Source organism: Mytilus trossulus, chromosome 3 (genome assembly GCF_036588685.1).
Source record: "Mytilus trossulus isolate FHL-02 chromosome 3, PNRI_Mtr1.1.1.hap1, whole genome shotgun sequence".
Taxonomy (NCBI): Eukaryota; Metazoa; Mollusca; class Bivalvia; order Mytilida; family Mytilidae; genus Mytilus; species Mytilus trossulus.
In genome coordinates this window covers 9,128,335-9,149,009 of record NC_086375.1, presented here as the reverse complement: position 1 = coordinate 9,149,009, position 20,675 = coordinate 9,128,335, and the positions used below count along the sequence as shown (strand labels likewise).

The 20,675-nt window shown below is 31.9% G+C and overlaps 2 protein-coding genes across 2 annotated transcripts in view; one reads left to right on the top strand and one right to left on the bottom strand.

The window, feature by feature from the left end:
* LOC134709942 (uncharacterized) overlaps positions 1–20,675 on the bottom strand; it is a 36,209-nt gene that overhangs the window by 6,602 nt on the left and 8,932 nt on the right. The window contains exons 4-13 of the mRNA XM_063570064.1: positions 20,532–20,662; positions 19,909–20,035; positions 18,487–18,586; positions 17,559–17,707; positions 16,691–16,928; positions 16,068–16,169; positions 15,555–15,630; positions 14,792–14,893; positions 13,981–14,109; positions 12,001–12,087 (exon numbers count right to left, since the gene is read on the bottom strand). Coding sequence (XP_063426134.1) covers positions 12,001–12,087; positions 13,981–14,109; positions 14,792–14,893; positions 15,555–15,630; positions 16,068–16,169; positions 16,691–16,928; positions 17,559–17,707; positions 18,487–18,586; positions 19,909–20,035; positions 20,532–20,662 — 1,241 coding nt within the window. The remainder of the gene's footprint in view (positions 1–12,000; positions 12,088–13,980; positions 14,110–14,791; positions 14,894–15,554; positions 15,631–16,067; positions 16,170–16,690; positions 16,929–17,558; positions 17,708–18,486; positions 18,587–19,908; positions 20,036–20,531; positions 20,663–20,675) is intronic.
* Positions 1,768–10,199, top strand: LOC134710105 (collagen alpha-2(VIII) chain-like). The gene is made up of 3 exons (XM_063570299.1): positions 1,768–1,862; positions 2,328–2,381; positions 9,764–10,199. The coding sequence occupies exons 1-3, from the start codon at positions 1,787–1,789 to the stop codon at positions 10,177–10,179; spliced, it is 546 nt and encodes a 181-aa protein (XP_063426369.1). The 5' UTR covers positions 1,768–1,786; the 3' UTR covers positions 10,180–10,199.

The window sequence follows — 20,675 nt, the reverse complement described above, 5'->3', positions numbered from 1 at the left end:
ACAACTATACAAATTATACAACATCATACTAAAAGTACAGAAACAATATTTCACTTTATGAGACTCAATGAATATAAAACATTACACTTAGAAAAACAAATAGGAGACTACAGAAAAGAATAACAATAGGAGACACCAGATTACAAACTTGGCTTGTTTGTATAAATATGGTACTTATATATAATAATATAAGTACTGTTTATACAAACTGACATTCCAGCTTACACTTAATAATTAATGTGATAATAAAGATGCTGACATTATTGATACTTTTAATTAACATACACAGACCACTTGGTACATCTAGAGGTTAAATCCCTGGCATTTGACACTTTGAAGTTACAACTGGAATCTCACTAGGAGGCACACTCTAATCTTTTCTTAATCAGATACATGTCATAAACAATCACAGTTGGTGAAGAAATGCAGATTATGATACCAGATCTTATAGAAAATAATTACACAACAATTAGTACATTATCTAAAGGTCAGTGAGGCCAGACTCCTCCCATTGTTGATTGATGTACCCTATCTGTGTGTGAAGCCATATGCATGGTCTTTGTATAATCACTTTCTTGGTTCATAGCAGGCTTGACTAGTTGATATAGTTTTACAGTGCTATTATTTAATTTACCACCCGCCATCCACCTACCTAACACCTTCAATAATGTTTCATGACAAGGGAAACATCTCAGTTTTTACTAGTGATATATATTTTATTTTTAATTTCAATTCCTTGATGGAATTTTATCACTGGTTATTTCTAAAATTTCATTCATCCCCAAGCATTTCGGGGAAAAATTTTATCAAATTTATTCCAGCGCCAGTTTGATAGACCCCTGCTACTTCACAAGTACATGGGCTATCCCCATGCAGACCTTGCACACACCGGCTGCAGATGAGACGCCTAGTCTCGTCACCTAAGTGGAGAACCCTCGCTTCACATTCCCCGGCTGGCGTATTGTCGGGCAGGCAGGTTCTTCCTCACACTGGAGGTTGCAAGCTGACTTGCTCAGGCAGGAACTCAAAATTGTTTTATATGCTGAGTGTTTCCCTAAGGCCAAAACCAGATTGATTAATTGTTTTTTATAATAAAATTATTATTCATTCTAATATATCTTTCTGCTTTAAGCCAGTATGATTTGCTAGGACCATGTTTTGGTTTACACACAGATATCCCTTATGTTACATTTGGTATTGTTTTTCGGAGCTGGTATTTGCTCAATTACAAGGATGAGATCTGGACTTTAATTGAGATTTGTTCTGTATGAGAGTTTTACTTTGAGTAAGTGTAGAGTCAAGACTTGCTCATTAATACAAACAGAAGAAAATTTTACCTCAAAAGTTACACCTGTTAAAATATAAGTTGATGTGATCATTAAACATTTCATCTTATCAATGGAAGGCTTGCTTATTGATGCCTTGATCTTTGGGAAAGGTAAATACATTTATGTCTCTAAAAATTTAGTAAGCCTGCCACTGGTGACCTGAAATGTTTTGATCACTGACACTAGAGCAAAGACAAGAAGTATTGGCAACCACTCACTCCAACAACTATACAAATTATACAACATCATACTAAAAGTACAGAAACAATATTTCACTTTATGAGACTCAATGAATATAAAACATTACACTTAGAAAAACAAATAGGAGACTACAGAAAAGAATAACAATAGGAGACACCAGATTACAAACTTGGCTTGTTTGTATAAACACTATATAAAATACTCGCATCAAGAAACAATCATTCTGTCCTGAGTCGCCATTCAGCACTGAGATTAAGATGAGTTACTACACCACAGTATTGACCCTTCTGTTCTTGGCAGAAATAGTTATGGGATCATGTGACACAAAATTAGGTAAATAAAATTATTAATATTATTTTAAACCTTATAAAATAAAGAATAATTATAATGAACTAATTTACTGGCTAAAAGCTCTTGTTCTGAATAATCTAGTTCGGTTTGAATGGTTTTGCACTAGTAATTTTTGAGGCCCTATATATCTTCAATGTGAGCCAATGCTCTGTTTTAAAGACTGTACTTTGACATTTAATGGCATACTTTTATTAATTGTGACTTGGATGGAATGTTGTCTCATAACCATTCATACCACGTCTTCTTAAATCTATATATGTTTTTTCTAAGGTTGTTACATGCAATACAGTAGGTTAAAATTATTGCTTCAAATATTTTTTTTCAAAGTAAGAGAAGCAATAAGAGTAAGGAAAATTATATAGCATACATTTTGAATTATGAACTTGCAAAAAGAACTTTCAAATATACTTATATCAAACATTTTATGATGTAATATTTTATTTTCAGAGTGTTCACTTCTTGGTGATCTCCTCGAAATGGCCATGAAACATAAGAGTCCAGGTAAGTGTCATATAATTACATTAGATGTATGTTTCATTATAATATGTGATTCTGATTGGCTACTCTGATATCTTGCCATATCCTTAAGCAACTTCATTACACAATCAAATTTTATCATTCATGATGACACTAGGTCCCACAATGAAGTGCACAGGTAAATTGAAACTTGATAAAAAACGTGTTTTCATGATTCTTGCTAAAAATTGTAATTATAAGTATTGAATGCTTCTTTTTGTAACTTCATAGGGTTGCAAAAGCTTTGACCGTGTGCACATTTTAAAAATGGCGCTTCATACAATATGCACTTTGGTCAATGCTTTAACACCCCAAAAAGAAGCATAAAATTCTTAAATATATTTAATTTTATATATATAATTTCTTCTTTTATATTACGATTTTACAAAAGATGTAGTAAAACCTTTTTACAACAACAAATATGAATAACTGTACACTGTTGAATTCAATCATTATAACAATGAATTAAAGGAGATGTTATGTAATTGTCAATGGGACAGCAACCCAATGACAGAAAAAACTGAGTTAACTAACTGATGACATTTCCCTCATTTTGAGACTGGAACAAATATCATGTGAATATTCACAATTAAATTGCATTCTATGTTTCATTACACTTTTTATTTCATGTCAGTCTATGTATATTTCCCATTAAAGTTGACTTATAAAAAATGAAACACAACAAGGTTTACAGACAGCAGTTTTAATAGCTTTCAAGTTTCCTACATTTTATTTTTATGTTCTCTTACTTTCATTTTAGATAAAGGCTGTCAGTGTCTGAGTAGAACCACAATCCCAGCCTTTCAATCCATGCTGACTCAACCACAAACCCCAGGAAACAATGGTGTTATCAAATTTGATAAAGTTGTCACTAACATACAAAAGGACTATAACCCAACCACTGGTATTTTTACTGCACCCATCGCTGGAGTTTATCAGTTTTCTTATACAGTAATGAGTCAGTCTGGAAAGCATCTATCAGTCTACCTTTCTCATAATGATATCAAACAACAAAGAACATGGCTGAAAGGTTCGACTTTTGAGACTGGAACAGCTAATAATATATTAAATCTGAGAATTGACTGTAAAAAGAAAATACACTTTCGGGACGTCTGGAACGTGTGTTTTTAAGATCGAAATTTCAGGATTTACCATTTCGGGATCCGGGATTTCTTTTTTCGAATTTCGGGATGTCGAGATATTTAATTTGTATAGTAAATTCAGAACCTCGGGATTTCATTTTTTAAGTCAGATTAGACCTCCAGTTTGCGTTTTTCTTTTTACTTTGAAACAAATACATATACTACGAATAAAGTTAGTGTATTTTCTGTCTGATATCATTTTCAAGTTTACTATCATCGGCGGTCACAGAGTTTATTAAATAGAGAGTGTCTGTATAATATATCAATAAACGCCGTGGATCGATTATTAAACTGAGAATTGACTGTAAAAAGAAAATACACTTTCGGGACGTCTGGAACGTGTGTTTTTAAGATCAAAATTTCAGGATTTACCATTTCGGGATCCGGGATTTCTTTTTTCGAATTTCGGGATGTCGAGATATTCAATTTGTATAGTAAATTCAGAACCTCGGGATTTCATTTTTTAAGCCCGGGATATTGGGATCAAGGCCCCTCCGCAGTGGCGGATCCAGAAATTTTCATACGCAGGGGCCCGTTGATTGCCTAAGATGGGCCCGCTGCGGTTATGCTTCAGTGATTGTCTATATAAGCAACCAATTATTTTCCAGAAAAGGGGGGGGGGAGACCGGGCCCCCTAAATCCGCCTCTGCCCCGACCCCCTTTAATGAATGTTCATAATATACAGATAAGCGCTAAAATTATTGATGTGTCATTAAAATTAATAGAAAACAAACAAATAAAAAGGATTTTTTTGTGGAAAAAGGAGGAGCCGGGCTAGAAAAACAATTATCCTGTCCCAAATTACCTATGAATTTTGATACCTTTTTCAGAAATTCTCAAGTATGAATGCCAATGAGACAGCTCTCAACAAGAGACCAAAATTACACCGAAATTAACATGTATTTAGATCACCTTACGTCCTTCAACAATAAGCAAAAGCCGATACTGCATAGTCTGATATAAAAGGCTACGAAATGACAATGTAAAACAATTCAAATGAGAAAACTAATAGCTAATGAGACAGCTCTAATGACAATGTAAAACAATTCCATGAAATGAGAAAACTAACAGCCTTATTTATGTAAAAAAAAAGAACCAAAAACAAATATCACTGAACCACTGAATTACAGGCTTCTGACTGAAATGTTCATAATACATGTACACTAAATGTATGTTCATAATACATGTACACTAAATGTATGTTCATAATACATGTACACTAAATGTATGTTCATAATGCCACTGGATAATGAAATTAATAGAAAACAAAAAATGAGAATTTTGGAAATAAAGGAGGAGGGTTAAAAAAAAAACATTTTCCTGTCCCCAAGTACCTATGACTTTTGATACTTTTCCTGAAATTCTCAAGTCATTAAATCTTTTACAAAATTCTTCCTACAGCACTTTACATCCTTTCAAATACGCTCTGAATGCCCGCGACTTCGCGGGTGTGTTCTAGTACTATTTATAGTGATAGTACTAACCTGTACAGCTCATTTTCTGGTTATCTAATAGCACAATAAAATATATAATACAACTAGTTTTTTATTTTTATTTTTCATTTAACCTAAGAGTTGATAACCTTGAAATGTTATCAATTGCATTACAATCACTTTGCTAATTTAATGTAATTTTTTTTTTTTTTTTTTTTTTTAAGACATATAAACGTTTTATTCCTAAATATTTCCTGTGAACAATTACCTTAGACGTCCAGGATCAGACTAAGGGTCCCTGTTTACAAAGTGAAACCATCTATCCAGGGGAAATAGAAGGCAATAAAAAAGTAGTCCACTTTTAACCTTGGATTTACATTTAGTGTAAAAAAAATTATATCCATATAATGTTAGAAGCATCTAACAGGTCTATACTTTAATTTCAAAATAGTAAGTAAATAACCTCTAATTTTAAATGTAATTGATTACATTAGATAATTTGTCTTTAGATTACTTATGATTACATTATATTTTGGGTGAAACTCTATGTACATCTTCAACAATGGACATTCTAAAACATTGCGGACAAGAATAGAATTCATCACAAAAATATTTGTTTTCATGATCTTGTTTTGTTACATTTTTCTGTTTAAAAGTTCCTTTCTATCTTTTTTAATTTTTGCCCAAAACACCCTGAAAAAAAGGATGCAAATAAGATGTGGAGAAAAAAACTCAAATGGTACTGCCCGCAAAATTACATAGCCCAAAGCTAATAATAAATTAAAAAAATGTCACTTAAGGCCCAACACTCCTATAAAGAGTCTATTTGGGATTTCAACAAAATTTGATAAAAAACATTCTTGCTATGTTCGGTTTCATCCCATTCAGTGGTTCTCTAAAAGACTACATTTATATGTATTTCCTATAGGGTCCTATGTTAAACTAAGTCCCCTGCTAGCATCCATCTTGAATGATGGATTGGCTACAAAGTAACAACACTTGGTCAAGACCTCATGAGGAACATTCCTGCTATGGTTCAATATGTTAAAAGTTAATGGTCCAAGGACACAGTTATCGTCCTTTGGTTTTCGTTGTCTACGAATATAGTCCCTAGTGTAAACAGTGTATAACTTGCATGATTTATTTAATACACTTTCCCAATTTATTTCTTTATATTAAATACATGAAATATTAAGTAGGGGGATGTAATTACATGTCAACAAAATTTGGGTGCTGAAACTTTATGTTAAGTAGTGAATTGGTCCAGTTCTAAAAGGTCAAATCTTATCGCGTCTGAAGCTGTCAAACTGAATTTTACACCCCCTTAACACAGAATTGTCAATATTTTGAGTTAGAGCTGGTAGAAGTTTCTATAATTTTGATATTATTCATCCACTGGTAGTACACTACACTGTAAAAATATTTTTGAGAAAGAGCAGGTGTGATTTTTTTAATTTGAATTTATTGTCTAAAAGAAATGCACTACGAAATAACTGTGATCTCGGGCCTAAGAGATGGATTCCTTAAATCTAGATTCTGTACTTTGGGAACTTTTCTGAATGATTTGCAGATTTCAATTTGTCAAACTCAATAAAAGTAAAGGATTTACACCTTTGGTTTACAGAAATTATGTTCGAAAGTGCCATTTTGGCATTCTACGGCTATAATAAGCATTTTAAAGAAGTTTACATTTTATGCCTAAGAGGCATGCTGACTTTCTATCTTACAGTATTATTGTTTCTGATATTTGTGTTTCTATGCTTAAATCAAATTTAATTAACCATTTGTGAACTCTGAATAAAGAGAAAAGTAGATTATCACAGAAAAAAAGTGCAGAATATTTTGTATTCATTGCCCTGGTTAAACGACCTAATTGATGTATGTAAAATGTGAAGCGCTTTGTACATCAAATCTGTAGTCCATCACAAATATTTCACTAAATCTGTAAAAAAAGCTTTTTACTATTTTCAGTATGCCTTACTTCTTTAAAGGCTACCATTTTTTTCCCCTGTATGATAGTAAGTGGTCCAAATTATGCCTATTGAGACTAAAACTAAAGGCAAGTTTTCCATCGAAAAGTGAAAAAAATGGCCGACAGACCATATTGTCTTTCAAAAAATTTAAATGCAAGAGTCCTTTTGCATTTAGACTTCTTGTATGATAACACCTTAGCATAGAAAGGAACAAAAAGTAACACATTTTCACTTCTGATAGCTTCTGTGTGCATTTTTATATGTCAATATGGACTACCGCCTAAATTGACTCTAAATAATTCTCAGTACTACATGGTCCAAGACCATTTTATACTCATGTGGTATACTTTTAGTAACTTTTCTATACATTGAAAGTACATTTAATTTATATGAAAGAATAATTTAGGCTTAAAAAACTTCAAAAACTTCAAATTGGCTGAGAAAAATGCATATTTATATAAGGTTTCCCTTAATTGGAAAATCTCTATTTTCAGGCATAGGCACATATAAATTTGACTTTGGAGTAAATACAAAACATCTGATAAATAAAATGAGTGTGCAGATGCTTTTAATACTTAATATCTAATATTCAAGAGCATTTAAAAGCAAAATTTTACAGAATTTCAATTTTTTAGGCCAAAATCTTGACAGTTGAAGATATTTAATTTATACGTCAAATATAAACATCCAAATGTCAATACTAAAATGACCCCAGTTTCTGTTATATATGACATATGGCCATGAAACTTGGCAAACTATCTCATTATTACCTAAGATTAGGTTATGCAAAGTTTTATAAAGATTGGTCAAGTCTTTCTGTCCTATTAGGTCCAAGGACACAGTTATCGTCCTTTGGTTTTTGTTGTCTACGAATATAGTCCCTAGTGTAAACAGTGTATAACTTGCATGATTTATTTAATACACTTTCCCAATTTATTTCTTTAATACATGAAATATTAAGTAGGGGGATGTAATTACATGTCAAAAAAATTTGGGTGCTGAAACTTTATGTTAAGTAGTGAATTGGTCCAGGTCTAAAAGGTCAAATCTTATCACGTCTGAAGCTGTCAAACTGAATTTTACACCCCCTTAACACAGAATTGTCAATATTTTGAGTTAGAGCTGGTAGAAGTTTCTATAATTTTGATATCATTCGTCTCACTGGTAGTACACTACACTGTAAAAATATTTTTGAGAAAGAGCAGGTGCGATTTTTTTAATTTGAATTTATTGTCTAAAAGAAATGCACTACGAAATAACTGTGATCTCGGGCCTAATGATGACAACAGACTACAGACGAATGACACCAAGTGATGAGAATAGCTCACTTGGCCCTTCAGGCCAGGTGAGCTAAAAAGAAGATGTGGTATGATTGCCAATGAGACAACTCCCCACAAGAGTCTAAATGTCATAGAAATTAACAACTATATATCACTGTTAGTCTGTTATTTAAGATCTGATATTTTTGGAAATACCACAAAATTAAATACATGTGAGTTAGTGGATAATACCAAAATTGTGAAAATAAGTACTAGCATAAAAAGGACATATACAGTATTAAGTTCTTGAATTGTAAATATTGCTGTCATGTTAGAGTGCATGTTAAAAACTCATTAACCATATCCATTACATATTAACTGACAGCTTGTTTGCATCAAGTCAGGCAATTCTACCATTACTAACACTATATAAAAGGGTCACACCACAGATACAATCATTCTTGCCCAAGTCAGCATTGATATCAAGATGAGTTTCTATACCACAATATTGACACTAGTGTTATCTGCAGAGATAGTTATGGGGTCATGTGACACAAAATTAGGTAAATAAAATTATATTATTTTCAACTTTATAAATTAAAATATTATTTTTTTTTTTATTACAATGAACCAAGGATTTGTATACAAATCCTTGAATGAACTAACATACTGGGTAAAATATATACTTTTTTGGCTTATAAGATAACAAACATATGTTTTTTTTCTAATTTTGGTACATGCATAAAGCGGGTAAAAGTTATTGCGTCAAACATTTTTTTTTAATTCAGAGGAGCAAAAGTGTTTTTTGTGAGTTCAGTATAACAGGTAATGAAAAAATATTAAGCATACATGTTGAATTATGAACTTGCAAAACCTTTATTAAATATACTTAAAACAAAACATTTTATGATGCAATATTTGTTTTCAGAGTGTTCTCTTCTTGGTGATCTTGTAGAAATGGCGTTGAAACATAAGAGTCCAGGTTAGTTTCATATATAATTTATTTTGGGCTAAAAATGTGCTTTTTGTGCAGTCAAAATGCTGCAAATGCATAAACTTTGGTTTTATAATTAATCTATACATAATTTATAACATAATTCATTTCTTTTATATAACAACTTTACACAAAATGTAGTTTAATAAAATTGAGAAAGGAAATGTGAATATGTCAAAGCGACAACCACCCGACCATAGAGCAGACAACAGCCGAAGTCAACCAAAATGTAGTTTAAACCTTTATACCAAGACAAACATGGATAATTTGTTGCTGATGAACAATGAATTAAAGGAGATGCTATGTTATTTGTCATTGAGACAGCAACCCAAATGACAAAAAAACTGAGTTGACTGCATTGTAAAACAGTAACTTGATGATTTATTAAATATTTTTTATTTTGAGGCTGGTTCAAACATAATGTGAATGTCTACAATAAAACCCCTTTCATTACACATTATTTTTGCTATCTTCTATGTACATTTTTTAAAATAGCAGTTTGAATATTTTTCAAGTTTTATTCATAACTGTCATTTTCATTTCATTTACTCATACTTTCATTTTAGATAAAGGCTGTCAGTGTTTCAGTAGAACCACAATCCCAGCCTTTCAATCAATGCTGACTCATCCACAAACCCCTGGAAACAATGGTGTTATCAAATTTGACAAAGTTATCATCAATACACAAAAAGGCTTTAACCCAACCACTGGTATTTTTACTGCCCCTGTTGCTGGAGTTTATCAGTTCTCTTATACAGTCATGAGTCTAAGTGGAAAGCATCTGATTGTCTACATTTCTCATAATAATATCAGGCAACAAACTACATGGATGAAAGGTTCTAGTCATGAGACTGGAACGGCCAATTTTATATTACATCTGAAGAAAGGAGACCAAGTTGCAGTGAAGTCTGAAGGCAGTTATACCATTCACAGTCATAAAAATTACCCATATAGCTGGTTTTCTGGCTATCTCATAGCATAATAAAAGATTTTATACTGCTAGTTTGTCTTTTTCATTGAAACAAGATGCTCAAAAGAACTTGTATTCCTCATCTAGGTCTTTGTACACCTTTAATAACTGACACCCTAAAACATTGCAAACTAGAAAAGAAATCACTCACACCACATCTTCCTATATCTCTGACAAAATATTTACCATAATCTTATATTGCTTATATTTTTTTCTGTTTACAATTCCTCTCCAACTCCTTTAGTTTTTGCCCAAAACACAAAAAGAAAAGGAAAAAAAAAACCTTGTCATTTGAGGGCAATCACTCATAGAAAGAGTCTTCTATGAATTTCTACAAAAATAGACTCACTTGTAGATCTTATCTTGCTCATCATGTTTTGCTATTGAAGGTGTCTATCTATCTTTTTATAGTTTTCAAGATAGTGGGCAAAAACAGAAAATATCCCCATTAAAGAGCAACTCCAATAAAGAGTCAACTGACTGTTTTACCCATGTTGTCTTATTTGTAGATCTTATAAAATTGAAAATGGAAATGGGGAATGTGTCAAAGAGACAACAAACCGACCATAGAAAAACAACAGCAGAAGGTCTTGTCTTGTCTTTCTAAGTATTTATTATAATCTTCAAGATAATTGATAAAAACCCTAAACTAGAGGCTCTTAAGAGCCTGTGTCGCTCACCTTGGTCTATGTGCATACATGTATTTAACAAAGGACACAGATGGATTCATGACAAAATTGTGTTTTGATGATGGTGATGTGTTTGTAGATATTACTTTACTGAACATTCTTGCTACTTACAATTTTCTCAATCTATAATAAACTTGGCCCTTTACTTACACAGAAGAAAATATTTTGTAAAAATTTACAAAAATTTACCAAATTAATGAAAATTGTTAAAATATACTATAAAGGGCAATAACTCCTTAAGGGGTCAACTGACCATTTTGGTCAACACTTATTTGTAGATCTTACTTTGCTGATCATTATTGCTGTTTACAGATTATCTCTATCTATAATAGTATTCAAGATAATAACCAAAAACAGCAAAATTTCTTTTAAAATTACCAATTCATGGGCAGCAACCCAACAACGGGTTGTCTGATTCATCTGAAGTATTTGAGGGCAAATAGATCTTGACCTGATAAATAATTTTACCCCATGTTACATTTGCTCTAAATGCTTTGGTTTCAGAGTTAAAAGCCTACATTTTACCAGGTGAGCTAAAAAGGGTAAAAATAATCATTATAGAGCATTAACTCCAATTAAGATTCTTCCTGCCATAACTTATTAATACTGTAGATTAAGAAATTATTGCAATGTTTTTATTATTGCAAAAAAATCGACAGGGTTATAATTGCAATAATTTAAACTCGCATCTTGAAATCTTTTATATGAAATAAACAGGATTTTTTACAATACATTGTATAGCAAAAATTAAAATCGCAATGTTATTAAAATGCATGCAATAATTGCTGATTTTACAATAGTAGGTTTTGCTGGTTTAAGTTTCTATTTATCAAGTGGTATTATAGTTTTAGATTATAGGCAAAAACTTGACTCACTAATGATGATTGTTCCCATGTTTGTTTAACTTTGGTCTAAGAGATTCAGAGGAGAGGAATATAATTCTTAAAAAAAATTAAGGGGAAACAATGATGACCGACGACAGGTTATGAAAAAATCTCACTTGGCCCTTTGGACCAGTTGAGCTATAAAGTGCTTCTAACATACCTTATTCATTAAGTGTTATTCGAAAATTCTATAGTCCAAAGTAAAAAAATTGCACTTGTTTTAGAGCTGATATGTTATATTTAAGTAATTTTCTACTAACCTTTGACCTTTACAGGTATTTTCTTAAGGTACATATCTGTCCTTGAATTCTGTTTTGGTGATCCAATGATTATCAAATTAGAATTTTCTATAAAAAGGGAAGAAAAACAATTGATATCTATTTGTTTCCAAAATAACCTGTACATTTTAAATTTGATGTCTAACTTTTGCAATTATTTTATTCTAGAAAATGTGTGAATAAACTTTGATCAATACCAACTTTCACAAATATTTTCTTTTCAGAAAATGTATGAATCAACTTTGTTCAATTCAAAACTTTAATAAGGAGAGTGCCATTTAGGTGATGTCTGTTCCATAGTTTAAGCATCAATAGTATACAAAAAGTTATAACAATGGATGATGAAACAATGATTCTCTAACTTTTGTGCTATTTTCACATTTCCTGACCGGTGTGAGAAAATATTTCTCCTTACTAGTTAAAAGTCTGTTCTCTGCAAATGATTAATTGAAATTTAATTGTGACGTTTAATTTTCTTGTTTTCTTCTGAATTTTCTTATTGTGTTGCATGAAAAAAGGCGACCATGTCTGATGATGTAATATCAAAAGTACACAACTTTCCTCAAATCTTTGAAAAGGAAGGATAAAAATCATAACAGAAACAGATTCCACCACTGTAACTCGTGTATTACTATATTTCTCCACTCTCAACAATTAAATTTTAATTATTTAAAAAGCTCGGCAAGCCTTGTACTTTAAATATCAAAATTAAACTGTCTTGAATGGAGAAATATTGTAACACACTTGTTGCAGTTGTGGAATCTATATTCAAAATGAAAATTAAAAACTTTCTATATGCATAAATATCTCGTAACATATGTGGGAATCACTTATTTTAACACAGAACGACAATGAGAACACTTTACCATGTATAAATGAAAAATATTATGAGCACAGTAATGTTATTTTTAGTGAATAAATCATCATTTTTTATATTCAATTGAGTAATTTACTGTTGATGTTTTACACACAAAAAACACTTTTTACAAGTAATACACATGGACGGAGAATATACAAAATAGAAATGAAATTCAATGGGAGAAGGTATACAAATATATGCTCAAGGATAACTCAATTAATATCCTTAATTTGATGATGTGTATGTTTGTGAAAAACTTTTACCTATTTGATCATTCTCAAGCTCCTCATCCTTTATAACTACAGCTGTTGTATCAGATGTCAGAAAGAACAGGTTGGCTATGTAAACAGCACCCCACCCCCCTATTTGTGCTAAACTTTTACCTATCTGATCATTCTCAAGCTCCTCATCCTTTATAACTACAGCTGTTGTATCAGATGTCAGAAAGAACAGGTTGGCTATGTAAACAGCACCCCACCCCCCTATTTGTGCTAAACTTTTACCTATCTGATCATTCTCAAGCTCCTCATCCTTTATAACTACAGCTGTTGTATCAGATGTCAGAAAGAACAGGTTGGCTATGTAAACAGCACCCCACCCCCCTATTTGTGCTAAACTTTTACCTATCTGATCATTCTCAAGCTCCTCATCCTTTATAACTACAGCTGTTGTATCAGATGTCAGAAAGAACAGGTTGGCTATGTAAACAGCACCCCACCCCCCTATTTGTGCTAAACTTTTACCTATCTGATCATTCTTAAGCTCATCATCCTTTATAACTACAGCTGTTGTATCAGATGTCAGAAAGAACAGGTTGGCTATGTAAACAGCACCCCACCCCCCTATTTGTGCTAAACTTTTACCTATCTGATCATTCTCAAGCTCCTCATCCTTTATAACTACAGCTGGTGTATCAGAGGTCAGAAAGAACAGGTTGGCTATGTAAACAGCACCCCACCCCCCTATTTGTGCTAAACTTTTACCTATCTGATCATTCTTAAGCTCATCATCCTTTATAACTACAGCTGTTGTATCAGATGTCAGAAAGAACAGGTTGGCTATGTAAACAGCACCCCACCCCCCTATTTGTGCTAAACTTTTACCTATCTGATCATTCTCAAGCTCCTCATCCTTTATAACTACAGCTGTTGTATCAGATGTCAGAAAGAACAGGTTGGCTATGTAAACAGCAAACTTCTGAATGTATACTGCTGCATTAGGATCTTGTGTACCTTCAACATTAAAATTTATCATATCATTTTGTATCTAAGTTCATCAATAATCTTTGTATTTCTGTTTTTCTTTGATGAAAAGCTAAAAAAAGAAGACAAGATACATGCATATATTTTCACGGTTAAACACTTTCTTTGTCCATATTCTATATTGATGCACTAATAATGAAAATGCAGCATACACTTAACTATAAATTCTTCGGTTTGGCCATGCCTGGAACTGAAGTCTTGATCACCTTATTCAAGGCAAGTACAATACTATGACATAGTTTGTATCTACGAAATGTTTGATGATATCTTTATATAATTTAATTTTGGATGTAACGCATCTTCTGATTTGCTGACGTTATTTTGTTATCAGCCCATAGACATAATTGAGTCATGTGACCGTGACCATTTCTTAAATAATGTATTTTTGAGTCATTAGTTTGCTCAATAGTTTGTAAACACCTAAACTCTGTATTGATCCCTTAAAGGAAGAAGCATCCTATTATACACTTCATTTTTTATATATTTGTTTTTTCTCAATAGTCAAGATATTAGATCCCCCTTTCAGCACCAATAAGTAACCTTTTCTGGTATCAATGTTATGGTTTATAAAATTATAAGCCTCTGTAATCTTGGATCTGGTTTAAATATTATAAATTGACTGTCAAACTACTTAATTTTATAAAAAGCATACCAATAACAATATAGAACTTCTTTTCAGCTACTCTCCTAGCAGGACCATAAGATGAAGGTCCTCTGGAATCTCCCAAATCCTCTGTGCATACTTCCCAGCTATCTAAAATAAATTATAAACAGAAATACCATATAGTGGGTTATTTTTAAGGGTGTAAAACTGTTATCAATACCTTTTCATGTGTTGTTTTAAATTAGCAGAATTTATCTTGACGATTTTGTTCTATTCGTGAAAATAAGCGAAAATTTGCACCCTGCAAAAATAACCCACTATACAGTATATCAAAAGCAATCAATAAATACTTTATGTCATAATTTGTTTGTATAAATACATGATGCCATCCAAGCAATTATACCACCTTCTATTTATAACCTATATCGGAAAATATCATCAATTATGCCTGCCTTTTTGACATCATTTATGTAATGGAGAGGGTTGTCTCATTCTTGCATGTTAAAGTTCATCAAGTGTCTTCATAATCGTCATTATGCATTATAAACTAGAAATAATGTTTTTTTTTGTAGGTGCTAAATCATAATTCCCTAATGCCAGCAGTGCTGATTATCAATTATAAGAATTTAATTTGGCGAAAAAATAGTGCAATATACATGAATCATCAAACTTTTTCAAACACTCGCTCATCATGGGAAGTGTTGATACTCCTGAATACACCAATGATGTTCTCTAACAACAAAAGTTTTGATGCATATGCAATAAACTCAAAAGTGGTCTATTGCATTAGAATCCATATTCTATGTCATACCTATATTTCTACAAAAGTAAACAGTAGAAGAAGTTTTCAGTTTGTCTTCTAATTTCTTCACTGAAGATCCATCCACCTATAAAAAATAAAAACTCCATTACAGTACAAATAATATTTTATATAATTCTGTAAATAGATTTACTTTGAATAGCTTAATCAATGCTTTGATATCATACTGTGAATGGACTAAACAAAAATATGTCCCTAGTACACAGATGACCAGAAAACATAATGCCCATAAAAAAACCAAGAAATTTTGATCCAACAAAAAAAGAATTTTTCATCAGTAGTTGAGTTAAATTTCTTTAAAATTTAACATTTGTTCTAAAATTGGACAAAAATGCCTGCCTTTTTTTTGGAAATGGTTAAAATCTTGTTCAGAAGAAAAAACTCTAAGATAAATTTTCTTTTATCTATATCAATAACATAGAGGAAGAAATTCCAACTGCAGACTAGCTGCTAACATTGCAAAATATTAAAATGAAAGACTATTACCGTACTTCGTTTTTATACCTGTAACGATTTGAACTTGGGCAACCTCAAGTTATTCTTTTTATATGAAAATCTCAGTACATTGGTTGTATCAACTATCATTGTATCATCCTTCATGGAACCCTGAAATATAAATTCATATTTGTAGTTGTTTAAATGTTATAACAGATAACATTACCATATATAAGCACATACAATCTTTAACAAATGTGAAGATGTAAAATATAAAGAATCTAAAATCCAAAACATTATGAGAATCTCAATGAAAATTAGTTCCTTAATTTATGACTCCAGATAAGGATTGTGATTTCAAAGATATTTTTATTCTCTTGGCAGTGTTTGGCTAAAACAGTTTATATCTTAATTTTCAAAGTTTTTTAAATGCATGAAAAATGAGTAGAAAATAGTGTTTCTGTAACTTCATCAATTAATAAATAAGTTTTCATGAACCAAATTATGTTTTTTATCTATAAGAGAACCATTGAAATCTAATGCATTTTCACATTGTTTTTATTTATCAAGTGTTTTGTTCCTTTACTTATTCATCCTGAAGAAATTTATGGAATAAAAATACAAAAGTTTTTATTTCCTACGTTTAAAAAAGATATTGTAATAATTGAATTCACTGCACTGATGCAATCTACCTTTATCTGACTAAGTCTGAAAGGTGTAATTTGCTGAATGACTTGAAATCCTCGCAGACCTTCTCCGAAAGCTGGATTCACACATGTGTAGGTAAAACTATGATCTTGTTTACTGTATTTATTATCACTGGCTTGTTTACAGTTATCGTCACGACAGTAACCCAACTTCTGTTCCAGAGCTTTAGCTGTGAAATCTCTGATGTACTTGTCATTTACTACTCCTCCATCATTTGTCTCTCTAAAAAGTTAAAATCAGCATTAATCTGATAATGCCATACATTTAATAGTGGGAGTTATTAAGAGTTTACCAAAGAGTTTGTGTGTTTTTCAATTGCATAACCTTGAAAATTATCGATCGAATGATCAATCGATTTATTTCAATTTTCAAAAAAGGTCAATGACCATGGTTTTCAATTTTTGAAATGTTTTACATTTATTGACATGCTGGGCTTTAATAGTAACAATAGGGTATGTGTTTTATTTGTCTTTCAAGGCCACAGTACAGTAACCTATAGTTCCTTTGATGCTTATATCCACCCTAGTCTCTGGTTGATAATTGTCTCATTGACAATCATACCACACCTTTTTTTTCTATTTGACCTTGATATCTAAATAAACAGGTTTTGACTCTTTCCAGCTAGGTACCACACTGTACCTCAACCTACATTTCTTTGTTTTCATTTATTCTGAGCATCTTTATCTATTGACATGAAAATCAAAAAGGGACCCCCAATTTCTCTAAACCCCATTTTCCATATTCATACATTTTATGTTATTCCATCAAATTAAACTCAAATTGTCAATACTAATTTTGAAATTATTTGTTGTAACTGATTCATACTTAACACCAATAACTAATATATCCTACTTTGTATCCCACCACCAATGCTCCTTTCCCTCTGGTTCTGTATAATTAACCATAGCCCCTATCTCCCTCAACAATCGATACATCCTTCTAAGGTAGAATGGAGGTACAGTCTTGTCAGCAGCACCTGTTCTGATCAACACAGGGACATGCTACAATATAATTGTAAAATGACTTATAGATAACTAGGTTTCCTTATAAATATCCTTTAATGGTCAAAACCTTTTTCTAAGATGGTGGAAAAGACAATTTAATCAATCGTCAAATTACCACTTTCCATCATGGACAAAATTATTATAAATTCTTTTCAACCCAGGAGGTCAACGAAATGTAGAAATCTGTAGTCTAGATCTTGTGCATTGTTGGCATATAATTTATAATTTTGCAGGCCTGTAGCCAGGAATTTCCAAAGGGGGGTTCGTTGGACTCACAAACTCGATTTTAACAGTCACAATTCGAACAGAACATTGACTTTAACAGTGCTTATTTGTTTTCAAGGGGGGGTTCTGACAGAACCCCCCGAACCCCCCTGGCTACAGGTATGTTTGGTCATATCAGAGATTACCTTAAAGGGTTGGATTTGAATACATGTATTAATAAGTAATGTGGATATTTTAAGAATTGAAAATAATTTCATGTAATTTCAAATGTACAATTATATTTGACAGAAGTCTGATTTTAAAAGTTAACCCAACAGAACAATCTTCATAAAAACTGATCATATTCTTAAACTAATGCTCTTCTATTTAGGTAAATATTTAATAAATATCATTTTGTTAAGATAACATCTGCCTTTCTGTATGACAAGTCAAAATCATACACCAAATGTGCATTGTGTGAAATTTTGGTAATAATCTTATTATTTTGCATTTGAAACCAATAAAATCTCTTTAACTTTCCCTCTTTACACCTATATTTTGATCATACTAACCTTCAAGTTAGAAACGTGTCTATCAACGTCATTTTCTGTGATAGAAGATTCCATGATAAACTTCACACCTGGGTCTACATGGCTTGCAGCTATGTCATGTCTGAAGACAATAATACAAAATATTTCAATAGTTACTGTAAACCAACTTATTTTCATGGATACTTTATTTCACGTTTTACCATTTCTTGACCACTTCGCGGCTATTTAATTTCGCGATTTTTCTGATTTACTGGATGAAGTTTAATAAGGAAAGATCCAAGGCTTACATATTCGTGAAAGTCGTGAAAATAAATCGCTCGGGAAAATTAGTTGGTTTACAGTATATATATCATGAATCTGACAAATAACATTATATCTATTGCACTTGTATGATTGAATAGCCATTTTAAACCAAAAAATAGCCCTCAAATTGACAGCAAATTTGGTTTTCGGTTTATTAAAATTAAAAACTTTTAAAGAGGGCAGCTACAACATATTGTGATTATAGTATGAGAGCTGTGGTTAGTGCATCGGACTACTAACATAAAGGTTCCTGGTTCGATTCCTGTTCAGGATGAAAATTTCAGGAACTCAATTTTTGGCTCTCCTTTGACACCGTTTGTGAGTATGGTCTTGAGGAAACAATGATAGTCGGAAGGGGACAATAAACCTGTGTTAAGAGAGAGCCATGTTTCTTGCACGTTAAAGACACCCTTGTACATTTCGAAAAAGAGTAGGCTAATGCCGCAACAAGGCAGCACTCACACCGCAAAGTGGAAAGGGATTAATATAAGTTGTTTCCCAATCCACTAAATATGTTTAAACTGACATATTGTGATTGAAATTAATTTTTCTTATGTATGGCATTTTCAGGCTAGTTTAACATACACATGTACCTTGTCCGCTGTGTGCTTATATATCAAGATCATGTCTTGAATGGTAAAAGTAAAAAAAATCAATATTTAACTTGACCTTCCTTTAATCACCAGTAAAATGTAGAAAACTATGAAAAAACGTTGATGAGGTAACGGTCACATGACTAAATAATGTCTATGGGCTGATAACAAAATATCGTCAGCCAATCAGAAGAGGTGTTACATCCAAAATGAAATTATTAATGGTTAATAAGTAATTGCACTAAAACATCAGAAAGTGCCATTTTCCAGCCCGTAAAGGACTAGTGGACATATATTTCCTGAACAGTTACAGTGAAAAATGTCAATTCAAAACTTGGCCAATTCTAATTGTTATAAGTATCTACAAATTAAAATAAGAAAAGCATTGATTAAAAGGTTAATAAGTTACTGCACAAAAAAAGTTGGCAGCCATTTACAGTATGCCACTTCCCAACACTGGGAATTGAACCCAGCTGCAGATACAGATATTTTGAGCTATAGAAATAAATTCCAAGCAGGGATTTAAATCATCCATAGATATAATTACCTAAAGAACAGGTTACTATCACCATATTCTTCTTTCTTTATCCAACCAGCAAGAGAGATGAGGGCTAATGCTCTGTCTGGATAATGTGTAGCTAAGTTTAGTGCACCATGACCTCCCATGGAATGACCTTAAAAATATAAATGTATAATTTCTGAACCTAAATGCACCAGCATACTTCATATCACATCTTCATCAAAAATAATTTGTGTTAGGAACAATTACTTTATTTTCCCCATAATTCAAATCTGTTAAGTATTTAATTGGTAATAGTTACTTTTGTACAATAATCAGTGCAATAACTGTTACATAAAAGTCATCAGGAAAAAAACACAAGAAATATTTTCACTGATTATTTATTCTTCCCCTAGTAGGCAAAACATAATATCAGACAAGTTGTAAGTGAAATATATTTATGGTTACAAATGCAGATTTAAATATATATATTATTTTTTTTCTGATTCACAATCCAACAAACAGGGTAGCCCCGGTAGAATAAATAGGAAGGTAGAGCTTATTTATTCCTTATCCTAAAAAATTATTAAAAAAAAACAAAAAACCATAACACCTGTTGGAAAAATTACAACAAAAAAACATTGTTTTTACCTTAATAAACTGGTAATTACCTGAAAAAATAACTCTTTCTTGATCAGCTTTCATTGTCAACCAAGAATACTCATCTGTGAGTTTAGAGAGCGTGTCTAAAGCAGTCAGAGCAGTCAGTACTCCTGGCCCTTCCCAGTTGTGAGCTCCATGTCTACAAAAGTATA

Bases quoted from the DNA above. Each gene is read 5' to 3' on its own strand.
- LOC134710105 (XM_063570299.1), top strand. From the start codon at position 1,787: ATGAGTTACTACACCACAGTATTGACCCTTCTGTTCTTGGCAGAAATA. The intron at 1,863-2,327 runs GTAAATAAAATT...TTTTATTTTCAG, and splicing joins ATCATGTGACACAAAATTAG to AGTGTTCACTTCTTGGTGAT. The intron at 2,382-9,763 runs GTAAGTGTCATA...CTTTCATTTTAG, and splicing joins CATGAAACATAAGAGTCCAG to ATAAAGGCTGTCAGTGTTTC.